General features: G+C 38.5%; 1 protein-coding gene and 1 long non-coding RNA gene across 2 annotated transcripts in view; both read right to left on the bottom strand.

Annotated features, from left to right (window-relative positions):
• Nucleotides 1-606: 606 nt before the first annotated feature.
• LOC129410417 (uncharacterized) lies at nucleotides 607-5079 on the bottom strand. Its single transcript, XR_008632855.1, has 3 exons — nucleotides 5032-5079; nucleotides 3069-3214; nucleotides 607-1686 (listed from the first exon to the last, which is right to left on the bottom strand). It is a non-coding gene; the product is annotated as an uncharacterized LOC129410417 (long non-coding RNA).
• An 840-nt stretch (nucleotides 5080-5919) lies between these two features.
• Nucleotides 5920-14715, bottom strand: part of LOC110163870 (putative hydro-lyase BLi00500/BL02808) — a 9440-nt gene continuing 644 nt past the window's right edge. The window contains exons 2-10 of the mRNA XM_055155441.1: nucleotides 12444-12597; nucleotides 9724-9810; nucleotides 9514-9625; nucleotides 8744-8894; nucleotides 7703-7825; nucleotides 7105-7326; nucleotides 6491-6581; nucleotides 6039-6145; nucleotides 5920-5963 (exon numbers count right to left, since the gene is read on the bottom strand). Of these exons, the coding sequence (XP_055011416.1) occupies nucleotides 5920-5963; nucleotides 6039-6145; nucleotides 6491-6581; nucleotides 7105-7326; nucleotides 7703-7825; nucleotides 8744-8894; nucleotides 9514-9625; nucleotides 9724-9810; nucleotides 12444-12597 (1091 nt within the window). The remainder of the gene's footprint in view (nucleotides 5964-6038; nucleotides 6146-6490; nucleotides 6582-7104; nucleotides 7327-7702; nucleotides 7826-8743; nucleotides 8895-9513; nucleotides 9626-9723; nucleotides 9811-12443; nucleotides 12598-14715) is intronic.

Below are 14715 nucleotides of genomic sequence, written 5' to 3'. Positions count from 1 at the left end.
TAGTGCATCAGTTTTATACAGTACTTTTCTTTACACTCAAAAACACTTTACAGAACATTATTCATTCACTCCATATCCAAAGGTGGTAAACTAATATTGTAACCACAGCTGCTCAGGGGCAAACTGACAGAAGCGAAGCTGCCAATCTGCACCATCAGCTCCTCTGACCACCACCAACACTCACGCTCACATCACTTTCATACTAGGCAATGTGGGTGAAGTGCCTTGCCTAAGGACACAATGACAGTTTTGCGACTGACGCCCCCCTGTGGCACTTGATTTTCCCTGTGGCACTTGATTTTCCCAGTGGTCTCCCATCCAAGTCAGACCAGGCCGTGCTCTGCTGAGCTTCTGAGATCTGACGAGATCAGTTCTTGAAAAGCTGGTATGGCCACACATTACTCAAGTATCTTTTTGTTCTTCAAGTGGTATTATTGTGAAAGTGCAGACAAAAATTAAGTTGAATACAAATAATTTAAAATGCATGCTCATATAGTTTAACAGTTAAACCACACTTTATTTTATTTGAATTAATAATCAAACTTGACATATCACTTCTTGACACTTACAGTAGTACAGTCAGATAGGATAATAGCAGTTGTAATAGTGAGTGTAAGACAAATAACCCAACTGAAACACATACACGTAATTGGCACCAACTGTGGTCTATAGCCTATTTTAATAGGTTGTAACCATGGAAACACATAAGTTAGAAGTCTTCAAACTGGTGGCTTACTTAGACCCACTTATGGCTGTCAGATGTAATGACAAAACAGATGAAAGCCAATCTGAGAGAAAAGATGTAGTCTGAATACACAATGGTAACCACGGTAACGCCTTCAGCCGAAAATCAATGCTTTGTACACGTAGTCTTTCAAAGAAATAGTTATAACATCACATAACAGCCGCAGTATCCAACTAGATGTATAATTAAACACGAAATCAACCTTTTTTTGCTACTAAACTGTGTAGGTGGTGTTTTAATAGTATTTTCTACTGTTCCAAGTCTCCAAGGCAATTTTAGTGCAAACCATAGACTGTATATCTAAATGGAGATAGCTAACCCGGCTAGTGGGTTAGCTATGTCTCCATCGGGCTCCATCAACTCTGGCTCCAGTTAACTTTACACTGAAAAAATGTTTTTCTGTAACTGCTGTTGTGAGCCTCGTCATTTAAATGTGCATTGCATAACTTTCCTGTTTGTCCCCATAGAGAGGCTATTGCTTTCCCTGGAATGTTCCACAGTGTGACATTATGTGACTCCACGGAGACACACAGGTGGCACGATCCAAGTTAGAGCTCAGATCTGTGGAGAGGTACATATACATAACATGTTTTTTTGTAGCAATAAAAACACCTGTAATTAAAGAAATGCTGACTAGATGTTTAATGCGGCTAATACTGTGTAATATCCAAGGCAAAACAATCATTTCCATGGAGACAAGCAGGTGGGAGACCCTGTATTAGAAAAGTTAAACAATGCACATTTAAAGTGTGTATACCTGTTTGACCAATCACATTCTTCCTCATATGTCCAGAGAAAGCATTCGCAGCTACATGTAATTACACTTGAAATAGTACAAAATAATACATTGTGAATCAGGATGTGTGCAGGTTCTGGTCTAAAGTCACTTGCAGTAATTGAGTAATAATCTGAATGTCTGCTTTCTCGCCCAAGGATTCCACCTGAAGAAAAAAAAGGCACAGTTAGAAAAGTAACAAGTACACCGTAAAAACAACACTTTCTGTTATCAGTTTATTTGAATATCTCTTATTTCTTGAGAAGAAAAATGAGTGGCATGTGCACTTGACGCATTGCATTGCCAAGGTTGGTGCACTGTGTAACTTTTCTGCTAGAGGGTCCCTCAGATACTTTTCTCCATTAAGATGTTATTGCTTTGTCTGGAATTTTTCACAGTATGCTATTAAACCTTTCTATAATCACAGAGACCCACTCACAGTCAGAATCCCTGTCCTGGTACTGTAGGTATTTTAGAGCTATAAAACCACCTGCTGTACAGCTGAAACAAAGAGAATGTTTGGTGAATTTCATCAAGGGGAAAGATGTTATTGCCCTTTTTCCTACAGGATTTGGGAAAAGCTTAATATACTAGTTAGCCCCATTAGTGGCGCATTACATAAGTCACGACCGAATAACAGTGATTGGTTAAATAAAAAAAGAGTGCCTGCCTTCTGTCGAGCGAACGCATTCTAACACTGCATGGTCAGACAGTTTCTACGAAGTGAAACCAGCTGATGAATCAGGCTAGTTTAAATCCACACTGTGGAACATTCCATAACATTTCCATAAAAACAAACAGGTGATGGACCCCCAACCAATAAGTTAACATAGTCCATTTTTAATCAGCCAGTTGAGTGCAAAAATTGGTCTTAAAATGTAGAAAGAAAAAGAAAAAGGTTATTATAGATTAAGAAATAAGAGATTTGAGTTCATTAACCCTATTTTATGTGACAATGACAAAGTAATCCCCCAATTCACCCAGGCAGGGTCCATGGTATCAAAGGCTTTGTTCACATGCACTCCAAAATCTGACTATTATCTCATTGGACATTTAAGATTATTACACAAAATCTGATGTGAGTATTTCAAAGGACCATGGTCAGAAAGAAACCAGGTGATTTTGCTGTATAATAGTATTATAACTCAAAACATAATATTGGTATTTTGAATGTGCTTTTAACTGCAGATACTCATTTATAAGGTTTATCATGTGTCATTTATGGTAATACAGGAAGTGCTCCATTGTGTTTTTAAACTTCATACACCTTTATTAGAATAATTTGGATGAGTGGCGTTGCCAGTCTCTACTAAACTGCTAAGTACTACAGCTTCATGACATCACAAGGTGGAAAAGATCATTCTGATGTTTGGAGATCTAGACATACTAATAATAAAGGGTTATGCAATAATGTGAATGAAACAAAACACAACTCCAGATATGTTTTTGAGGACATTACAACATTATAAGAGCCAATAAAGCGAAACATAGGACATTTAAGTCATATATTTTGCAGTCTAAATGAGTGTGTATCTGTTTGGCTATTACCTTGTCCACAGTGGGCAGTTCTGAGCTCTCCTGTGTCTCTCTCTCCTCCTGGGTCAGTCCCTTCTTTAAGTATCTTTGATGTGAAGGGCAGGACTGGAGCAGGAACAGACCACAAGACACTGCATACCCACCCCAGTTAGACACGCCTGCAATCACAGAGAAAAACACTGTAGTTAAAGGTTCTATTATACGCATATATTGACTCTTGTGAACTTTAAGTCATGTTAGAATGCTGTTACCTCCTCAAAAACATACCTGAAGTTGTGTTTCATTCATACATGCTTGAGTAACCCTTTATTATTATTAGTCTTTCTAAATCTCCAAAACTCAGAATGCTCTATTCCATCTTGTGATGTCATGTGGTGGTAGTTTTCAAGTTAACAGCTAGATTTTGCATTTAGTTTAGCAGAGATTGGCAAATCCAGAGCTAAAATTATCCAGATGGTTCTAGTGACTATGTATGGATCTTAAAAACACAGTGGAGCACTTCCTGTATTACCACCTGACATCAAAAGAGTGTTTTCCGTTTGAAAGATGAACTCAGCCTAAATATGCAGGGTTTGTGCGTTAAACGTGTGAATGAAACAAAACATGAGTCCAGGTTTGTTTGAGATGAGGAAAAAAGGAGCGTAATATGGGCCCTTTAATAAAATATGAAATAATTACTGATGGATTGATCTGCTAACCAAACTCTTTGTGTGATTGGGTCCACTTATCATACAGAGTGTTGTCCTGCCCAAAACGTGTCCCATATTAAACAAAAAGTAAGAAATAGCCTAAATTGTTGAATACCGTAATCTATGAAAAATAAATAAATAAAAAATACTGACAGAGTGGGAGTTCTGCCACCTGCTCCACAGAGATTATTGTGTTGCCTGGAATATTCTACAGAGTTGCATTAAAATTGAGTATCATGCAATTATTCAAGTTGCATAAAAACTTTGAACAAGACCCCCAGATACTTGAACTCCTCCACTTGAGGCAGGGACTCTCCACCCACCTGGAGAGGGCAAGCCACCTTTTTCCAGTCGAGAACCATGACTTTGGACTTAGAAGAGCTGATCTTCATCCCAGTCGCTTCACACTCAGCTGCAAACCGCCCCAGTGCACATTGCAGGTCCTGGCTTGATGAAGCCAACAGGTCGTTCCTACTCTCACCTATGGTCATGAGCTCTGGGTAGTGACCGAAAGGACAAGATTGCAGATACAAGCGCTCGAAATGAGTTTCCTCCGCAGGGTGGCTGGGTGCTCCCTTAGAGATAGGGTGAGGAGCTCAGTCACACGGGAGGAACTCGGAGTAGAGGCTGGCTCCTCCACGTCGAGAGGAGCCAGTTGAGGTGGCTCGGGCATCTGTTCCGGATGCCTCCTGGGCGCCTCCCTCGGGAGGTGTTCCGGGCATGTCCCACCGGGAGGAGGCCCCGGGGAAGACCCAGGACACGCTGGAGGGACTATATCTCTCGGCTGGCCTGGGAACGCCTCAGGATTCCCCCAGAGGAGCTGGAGGACGTGTCTGGGGTGAAGGAAGTCTGGGAGTCCCTGATTAGGCTGCTGCCCCCGCGACCCGGCCCCGGATAAGCGGACGAAAATGGATGGATGGATGGATAAAAACTTTGAAAAACATGTATTCTTACTCTTGCTCTCTTGCCTCTACCCAGATCTAGCCTTAACTTGTCTCTATGGAGATAGTTAAGTTTAATGCCAACATCTACATGGAGACAAGCAGGTAAGATAAGGTACACTTTATTGAAATGTATTCTCTGCATTTGACCTATTTTTTACCAAGTACTCTGAAGATTTACATGGGGAGAAACATGCACACTTTAGAAAGAACTGAACCTGGAAACTTCTTGATGTGAAGTGCTAGCCAGTAGCCACCTCCAAAAAAAGTTCCTTAGTGTGGCGTTAATATCCTCCATCCCCGTTTCAAAACATTTCAGTTCCATATTTATGCGACTTAACTCACCTGTTGTGTTGATTCCAGGTATGTTTCTGGCAGAGTTGAGCAGCTCTGATGACCCTCCAGATGGTCTCTCTCTTTCATCTTGTTGTAAGTGACAGCTGCAGCGTGTTCACTGGGATACACCGCCACCACATGGTCATATCTGGTATTACAACAACAAACACAACAACACTTAATAAACTCCTTTATACGCTGTGTATGTGATCAGATTAATATACTTTGGTCTGCAGACTTCTCCATTCTCACACAGGAAGTAGAGGGCAGAGTCTGGACCATCTTCTTCAAAGGTGACTAAAGGGATTGTTGCAGACAGCTCATCTGATGATCGCATCAAAATGGTAAATTCAACTGTAAATCTAACTTATCAATTACTAACTAACAAAAAAATCTCATAAAATAAAAATATATAAATAAAAAAGGGGGGTAATGGCTGATCAGTGAGATTTTTTTAAGTGTGCCTACAACTGTTTGAAACCACACTATGCATTTTTTTATTTATTTTTTAGCATAAAATAGAATAAAATAAAAGTGTGTTTCATTTTGATTGTGTAATGAAAAAAAAAAAAAAAAAAAAAAAAGCATCCTTACTCTTCCTGGGCTTGCATCTCAGCCCTGACTCTCATTTGGCCTGCTTGCTTCCATGGAAATGTTGTTCCTTTGGCTATAATATTCCACAGTATGGGATTATCCTCAATGGCGAATCTTCAGAAGTATGATTTTAACTTTCTGTTTCCATGGAAGGTGAATGTAGGTGTATGTATGTAGGTGTAGGTGAATAAGTCTAAATAAATAAGCATATTTTAATTCCCCTAATAACAATAATCTGACAATATTTCTACAATTCAGCAACAAATTTTCTAAAATGCATGAGCTAATATATGTCTTGGCTTCTCATCTTTTTGCCTCTGGGGGCCTTCCAGTTTGAGGGTAAACTTCTATACCAACAGTTGTGCTTAACAAAAGCCTTTCTTTAGTACAATAATAATAATAAACTTGGTCATGTCTCTCACCGATGCTCACTGACTTTTGGATGCTGTCTATCCGGTCTGTTACCATGGTCACCTGTTTCCCTAGAGACATCAGCATGTTCGCCATGGCAACAGTTCCAGGTGAAAGTCTACAAGGGACAAAAAAGTTTTAATTTACAAGAATTTATGCTACAATAATAATAAATAAGGATAGACAATAAATCAGTGCTAATATCAATAAGGGGAGGTTTTTAGATGATCTTAGAACTTTTTTGGCTGTGTTTGCTCATGTGTGTATTGTGCTGCCATGGTAACTTCTCAACATTCCCCCATACAGATACATGTGGCCCACCCCCAGCGTGATGTCACTGCAGAGTATCAGCTGAAACCTTTTTTGCTCTGTACAAGTTTTGTCATTGTGGCTAAAGTCTAAAATAACCCAAATCTGATAATGTGATTCATGACTCAGGAGGTTAGTCCAAAATAGCAGCTACCTGTTCAGATGGTGCGTTACTATGGCAACGGAGGAGGCGTGAGAGAGGGCCAGACAGCAGCGGACCAGTGCATCATGGTCTATTACAGCATCTAAAGGACAAATACATGAAGACAAAATTAAGGCTTTTAAATGATCATACTGAATACTAGCATTATTATTACTGTCAAAGTTAAGTGAATATGGTATTATCTAGTTTCCATGACAACTGACACGGGGTTGGAAAGTGTCTGAAAGAATTGATGTCTGTGAAGATTTGCATCTAGAGCTGAGACAATAGTTGGAACCACTTCAATTCTAAATGACCACCAGCAACACTCACACGCTGCATTCATAATAGGTAAGATGGGCGAAGTGTCTTGCCTAAGGACACAACAACAGTATGTACACTAACTAGAGCAGCACACAGCAGCACAGGTAGTGGCATAGTTTAGAAGAAAACCAGGTCTAAAAAGAGGCTACAGAAAATATAAAGTAATTCTATTTTGTGATAAATCCAAAAGAGGACGTTCATCTTATTTTTTATCAGTTTATGTTTTATTTTATGTTGTACAATAAATTCCTAGTTTCTCTGATTGTAAATGCATTGAATCTTATTAACTCTTATTAACTCGCCTGGATTCTTCTTATTGATAATGTTCTCCAGTTGTCTGATTTTGTGCACAGCCCTCTTGGACGCTAAGCTGTAGAGCAAAGGATTCTGGGATAATTTGAAGCTCAGGGGAATGAGATGGGGGTCTATAGGGGAGGAGGAAATGGACGAGGAGGTGGAAGAGGAGTCTGGTAGGTCAGTGAGGAACATGCAGCCTGGAGAGTGACTGAAGGCCAACGCTGGCTCTGGACAAGAAAAAGAGAAGGTTAGACACGTATTTTACATTTAAAGGTGCACTGTGTAACTTTCCAGGTGCAAGGAGGTCCATCACCATGGAGATGTTGTTGTTTTGCTTTGCATTTTTCACAGTATGATATTAATCTTATCTAAGTTTAATGCCATACTGTGGTGCATTCCAAGGAAAGCAATCTCCCTGGCAGAAAGTGCCAGAAATCTTACATAGTGCACCTTTAACATGACAATTTATCATGTAACAAATAGAACTATGCATCAAGATTGAACTGCATTCACACTCACATAGTGCATATCAAAACTGGGACTAAACTAAACCTGGACTAGACCAGGACTAAACCAATCTACATTAGGCAAAATTGTACTTACTGGCTCTAAGTATTGCCTCCACAGACGTGACTCCACAGGCCCAGAACACAGGTACATCTCCGGCCTGCTGCTCTACTGCGTCCCCATAAGCCGGTCTGGACAGGTCCTGGATCCCCAGTAGAGCTGAAATATAGTACACATTACACATGGGCCAGGGAGAGGAGGGGAGGGGCATGTTATGACTGATTCTTTAAATCTGGAACAGACTTAGCTTGGACCTGTTTAGACCTGGTTTAGCCCCAGTTTAGTCCTAATTTTGATCTTCTACCTCTCCAGGGATTACAGAATGAAACTGGAAACTTTTCTACAACCTTAAATGTTACAAGACATCTTACTTGTTGGTTAATGTTATTCTTTGCATTACAAAACACTTTATTTAGACCACACAATGTGTTTTTCAGCATCAAATCATAGTACTTTCTTCTATATTCCCAAGTGGTCTTATATGTGTGTAATCCCTCAGTGGTCCAGGTAGGTTCCATAGTAGTTCATAGGCATATACTAGTCTATGTGCTCTGATACTTGTTCTGATACAACTCAAAATCATTCTAAAACTATTCAGGAAATGTTCATTTCTGTCCTGTGAATTTGACTTTTTTAGTATCAATACATGCTCAAATGAGTGTCTAGTTTCAAGTATCAATAGTTTTACTATAGATTTTCTGGTAGAGGGTTCGTCAGCAGCTTGTCTCTGTGGAAATGATGTTCTATAGAATAGATGTAGCATTTATTGTATTACAGATGTTTTATTGCTCAAACCTACCATTTGACCAGTAACTTGGTATTATATATCTATATATCTATATCTATATCTATCTATCTATCTATCTATCTATCTATCTATCTATCTATCTATCTATCTATCTCTCTCTCTCTCTCTCTCTCTCTCTCTCTCTCTCTCTCTCTCTCTCTCTCTCTCTCATATATATATATATATATATATATATATATATATATATATATATATATATATATATTTTTATTTATTTATTTATTTTTTTTTTTGAAAGTACTTGGTTTAGGTTTATGATTGTTTTTTACCTGGGTCTCCTATGTGCACAGGAGCTCCGTGGGCCAGTGGGTTGAGGTGGGTGACCTCTACTACAGTATCCAGCATCTGAGCCGGAACAGGACGCATTGTGACCACCAGGAGGCATTGAAAGACTCCAGCTGGTACACAGGGTACAGAGGTCTGCACACAAACACATTTACAGACATGTATTATTTTTAATTTCCTTTTGTGATATACAACATAGTTAAGAAAACCCCTAACCCCAACTAAATGTGTTATGTCACCTATTTATTGTATTTTCCTTGAGTTTTCAGACAATCTTTTTTACAGTGTATGCTAATTGCATTGTGTTCTCATGGTAAATGCTTAACATTCCAACACAGAGATACATGTAGAGCACCCCCAGTGTGATGTCACTGCAAACTATCAGTTTCCATCAAAATATTTTATGTTTAATTAACACATATTTTAAACAGCTCATCTTGAAATCTAAATAATTTCCTTTGAATCAGCCTAAAAATAATAGAAAACAATAAATCATATGTAAAGGTGCACTACGTAACTTTCCTTTCTTCCATTCTTGCTGTGAGTGGGGTTGCCTCTCCACAGATCTGATCTGTCTGACCACCTTGGCCTGGTCACTGGTCACTTGCTTACTCCCATGGTGATATATAAATTAAATGTCATAGTATGGAGAGTTCCAGCTAGGCAAAGCAATAGACCATATTCCCTAAACACAAGCAGGTGGTACGTAACCTGAAAAGTTATGTAGTGTAGCTTTAATGAACAGTTGACTTACTCTGTACATGCTGACATTTTTCTTCTGCTCCACATTCCTCACGGGGATTCCAGCCTCTTTAAGTTTCCCCTCGAAACCAAAACTGCATCCCAGATAAAAACATACTATGTCCCTGCACCAGAGAGACAGGTTTAGGGGAGGTTTAAGCAATATCAAATATTGCATCATATTTTAAGAAGAAACGCTGTGGTTTATGCATTTTATATTTACCTGAATTCATTGCTGTATTTTTTCAAGTTGGAGACAGTTTTCACCATTTTGCCGTTGTCATAGATGCAGTACCGAGAGATATCTGTCCTAGAGTTGAAAAAATAATCAGGAAGTGTGTGTTAGCATGCTAGTTGGTGTTAGCTTTTGCTCTGATCTCTGAGAGTAGTGAAAAGCACTTATAAACTCATCACAGTGAACAATTAGAATGCTCTGAATGCATAAGGTGAGTGAGGAGTAACTTTGGACCACTGCAGTCTGTTTTAATTGAATTATAACTAGAACATTCCAAGTAAAGCAGTGACAGAGTGTTCAGTCCTAATGGACGCTAGAAACATTTTACTTGGGTGTGGAAATTTTCAGATTTCTTAAATTGTAATAATCTGGGCAGTGTAGTGAAACATCAGCCAGATTGTTTGAACTTTAGGTTTAAAATGATCACAACTATAAAATTGCTGTTTATTATTCTTGCTCAAATAATTTATGACAACTTATGACAACATTGCATAAGTTTGATAAATTGCCCAAAGTGTTTAATGAAAAAAAAAAAATTCTCTTAGTTTCTCAAGTATTAGAGAAAGACCCAAAACATATTTAAATGGAACTGAAAAAATATAAATGATCACTGCTCAGAGATTTAACACAAAAAACTTTCAAACAGGTACTTTATCCCCCTAACCTGGTAAAAGTATACACATACATACTGCATATTGATACTTACAACAACATTATGCTTGCAGGCTTTACCTGCTTATCTACAGCAGAATGTTCAGCCTTTACCACACAGCAAATTCAAAAGTTTGTATATGTTATATTTATTCTATTCTATATTTTATTTTACACATCTGTATGGACACATTTCTTGCTGGTTGAGCCTGGACGGCTTTTCTACCTGTGACTGAAGTGGGAAGGACAAAGGTTTTTTTATGTCATCATTGACCTGGCTGAATTTGATGGACACTTCAAGGCACTTGGTCCTCAGACTCTCACAAACTTTACACCTGTATTCAAAGAACTGTCATCATTACAACATGGATGTTGGATGTGTCAAAAGAAACCCCAAGAGTGAAAGACTGACTCTTGAGGTAAAAAGTTTCTGCAATGTTAATGTTTCATAATTGGCAGGACTGCCTCTATTGTGAACATTGTTACATTTATATAATGGAGAGAAGATCTGGTTTCAAACAGTCAGACATGCTCCTTTCATTTTTGGAGATGAGCACGCCTGAATTCCATTCAAAACAAGATCTTGATTCATCCATCGACTGCTTGCATTGAAAAATCAACTTAAAAAAAATAAATGACAGTCATTGTGACCAACTGTTGAGTTCACAGAGAATTCCTGCTGTTATTTGGATTTTGCAAAAATAGTATTGTGTCATATAACTTGTTTACATCGTGTTGATTGTATGATGTGCATTGTTTTAATACAAGTTAAGTTGAAATGGAATTTTGTGGTGGTTTTCATTATTTTACATTTGTAAAAGGGATTATGAACTAGAATGACCACAGCATTTACACCATATTTAGTGAAGAAAGAGTTACTATTGAATAGTGTAACACGACGAACACTCTACACTATTTCTACTTCATAAAGTGTTAAAACATAGCAATATAGAGTTATTAGTTTTTCATTATACACTTAGTGTAAAACAAATCAAATCTTAATCAGTGTCATATTCAGTTATGAGGAGTGTGGTTACATCACTTTACAAGTGTTGAGCCTTCTACACTTTGGAAAGTGTAGTTTTAACTCATTTTATTGTGGACCCCATATGACATGGTAAAAGTGTTAAAATTAACAATATACAAGTTGAATTAACACTCTTGAATTTGCTGTGCCTGATTACACAATGCACACATCAGCAAACACAACCAAGTTTTTAAATGCTCTGAAAACTACTACGAGTACATGTTCATGGACTCATTCATGTGTCTGATTTTCAACAAAAAAACAACAACCTGTAAACACTGTTAATGCTAAATCAGTTATTTTTGGTCAAATTGCATTAAAACAAAGCTCAGTTTGCTTGCGGTGTTTAATTCTTCTGCCTTTTTCAGGACTCACACCCATTTTTATTGTGAGCAAGTTTGGCTCTCCACAGACCTAGCTTGTAACTTGGCCCTAGCATCACCTGTGGAGTTAGATGAAGTTTAATGCCATACTGTGGAGATTTTCTACCCTAGCAACAATATATTCTTAGAGTCACAGCTAACATCTCTTGATATTTTAAATAGAAACACTGCACAAAGCTTGGCAAAAAAGCTTTAACACTTAAATCTATCAGAAAATGACTTAAAAATAGTGAAATTATCTGTCCATGCAGCAAGATCATTTTACTTGACAAGTTATCTTAAAATAAATTACCTCTAGACTAGAATTAAGCAGTTTCACTAAGTTTTAGATAAACATACTCGAGTATCAAGCAAATTTGGATCACTGAGTTTTAAAATAAGTTAAGTGTTGCAGGGGAAAACTATGGTAAATGTAGCTTCTTATTCAAAATTTATTGCCTTTTCTTTTACACATTTATTACCTAAATTTAAGATTTTCTGCCTAGTTGATTCATGGAAGAAATATACATGATCATTTTTAAGATTATACAACCAATTGAAACTTGTAAGTAGATAATAAATCTGAAAACAAAATGAATAACCTGATATAAGTTTTAAAATTTTGGCCAGATCAGAGAAATTTGCAGTGAATAAGCTGTATGTTGTACCTGATGTCTGCGTCTTTAGCCACCGGGGGGCAGTGTGTTTCCCCGGGGCAGCTTCTGTAAATGAGGGGTAAAGGAGCAGAGTTCATTCGACAAAAAGCTTCAAAATCTTCAGCCAAAGAAACCGGCAGCATTGTGACATTAGCCTGCTGGAAACCTGTATCAGAAAAATATCAATTTATATTATTCAAAATGCATTTCAGTTTAAAATTAAAGCCGCGCGCGGCGATGGTGGCCCTCGCCCCGGGCGCGCACCGCCCCCCCCACGCGACCTCCGGGGACTCGCGACCGCCCCGGCACGCCACCCTCTCTTCCCTACATCCGCCCAGGTCGACAGCTCGTCCATTAGACACATTAAATAATGCACCTTTAAATGTTTCAGAGGAGTCATTGCGCCCCTACTGGCCAACCATGAAAAATGCCCAATATCCGTAATATACTGTTTTTGTTTACAATCATGCATAGAATTTAATCCCCGACTTTGGTACAAATCCGACAATGTTGACGTTTCATGTCAATGCTAGGGGGCGCTATAGTGTTCACATTTCATATGTTTTATAGTGTATTATAATCAGGTCGAAATCAGGCATGAGTGATTCAAATTTCAGCACGATCGGACTAAGCCTGTGTGTGTAATTATTTTTTAACTATTTTTTGGGGGGTAGTCTTTGCGCCCCTGCTGACCAACCGTAAAAAATGACTTTTTTGCTTGTAAACATGCATAGAATTTAATTCTCGAATTTGGTCCAAATCCGATAATGTTGATGTTTCACGTCTATGCTAGGGGGCGCTATAGAGTTCACTTTTATTAAATTTCATATTTCATCACATTCAGGCCTGGATCACGCAATTGTGATTTGAATTTGAGTTCTCTAGGACAATGCCTGTGGCCGTGACAGGTCACAGAAAAAGCAGGAAATGAAGGCGTTATTCGCCGGCGTGCTACGGGCGAACTGTAAGGAGTATCCCAAAAAAATTTGGCAACTTCTGTGAGTTCATGTCTGTAGATGTGACATGTCAAATTTGAGCTAATTTGGACCAAACCCCGGGGACTTGAATCTTTTTGTAGACCCCCAAGTCAAAACGGCGGCGAATGTTTGATCCAATATGGCCGACTTCCTGTTCGTCATAGGGGTGCAGAATGATTGACTTTTTTGCTTGTAATCATGCGTAGAATTTAATTTAACATTTACAGTGAATTTTTACATCACTAAATATATCGGTGATTATATCGGCAGCGCCAACTCCCATTATATCGGTTTCATATCGGCCACAGCAAAATCCATATCGGTCGGGCTCTAGTTTGTAATCCACTTTTTATGGCGTTGTTCTGTCAGCTTTTCCCATTTCTGACCTTTGTGGACGACTATCTTCGGTACTCTAAAAAAATCGCTTTTCCTTCTCTCGGTTAGAACAATTGGCACAGCCGTAAACTGCACAACACATCGGCATTTCCCTCCAGTCGGTTCACTTCTTGCCCTCCATCTGATTTTGCGTGCTGACAAACGTCGCCCTGTAATGTCACGTGAAACCCAGATATTCAGAATTATTATTTCCATGTAAACTCCAAGGAAAATATTTTAAGTCCAAACAATTTAATCCAGAACAATTAAAAAACATCATGTGAACGTGGCCATTGTGTTCTAACAGTGAGTTTTTTAATCATTTCAATACCAGGTTTAACATTTGTGCGTTTACCTTTTGGATATTTCGTGGCAAAGTACAGTGTGATAAAGAGTAGAGGGGTGTGCAAAAATATTGAAATATCGATATATCGTATCGTTTAATGTGATGACACAGTATCGATATTGTGGGCTGCTCTATCGATATATCACCAAGAGTATTTTTGGTTTATTTTACTAAATGATTTTGTTACAGCTACAGTTTCGTTGTTTGTTTAGTGGAAGGAAACTCGTTTGACATTTTCGCTGTTTTGAGGATTAAAATGTTTGTGTTTCATATGAACTTTGCACAAGAAGTGGTTTAACAAAGATTTTCCATGATTTAGCCTTTATTTTTTACTGAACCGTATCGAATCGAAAGCGCACTGTATCGAGGTTTGTCTCATATCAGTGACTTCTTAACAACACTCGGCCTCAGTCAACAGGGAAACGTGGCTCTTGCCCCGTCTGGGAGTATGACATCATCACATTCTAGAACCTGAAAACCTCCCAGTTCCATCAGGTTCACGGCGCCGATGACATCATACATGTAAAGTTCCATAAAGCCTTGTTACCATGGCAACTCCGGAACTCAAAGCTAAACTTCAAAGCTT

This window comes from Boleophthalmus pectinirostris, unplaced genomic scaffold (assembly GCF_026225935.1).
Source record: "Boleophthalmus pectinirostris isolate CB_2022bp ecotype Guang Dong unplaced genomic scaffold, ASM2622593v1 HiC_scaffold_10, whole genome shotgun sequence".
Taxonomy (NCBI): domain Eukaryota; kingdom Metazoa; phylum Chordata; class Actinopteri; order Gobiiformes; family Gobiidae; genus Boleophthalmus; species Boleophthalmus pectinirostris.
This window is presented reverse-complemented; position numbering and strand designations above follow the sequence as displayed.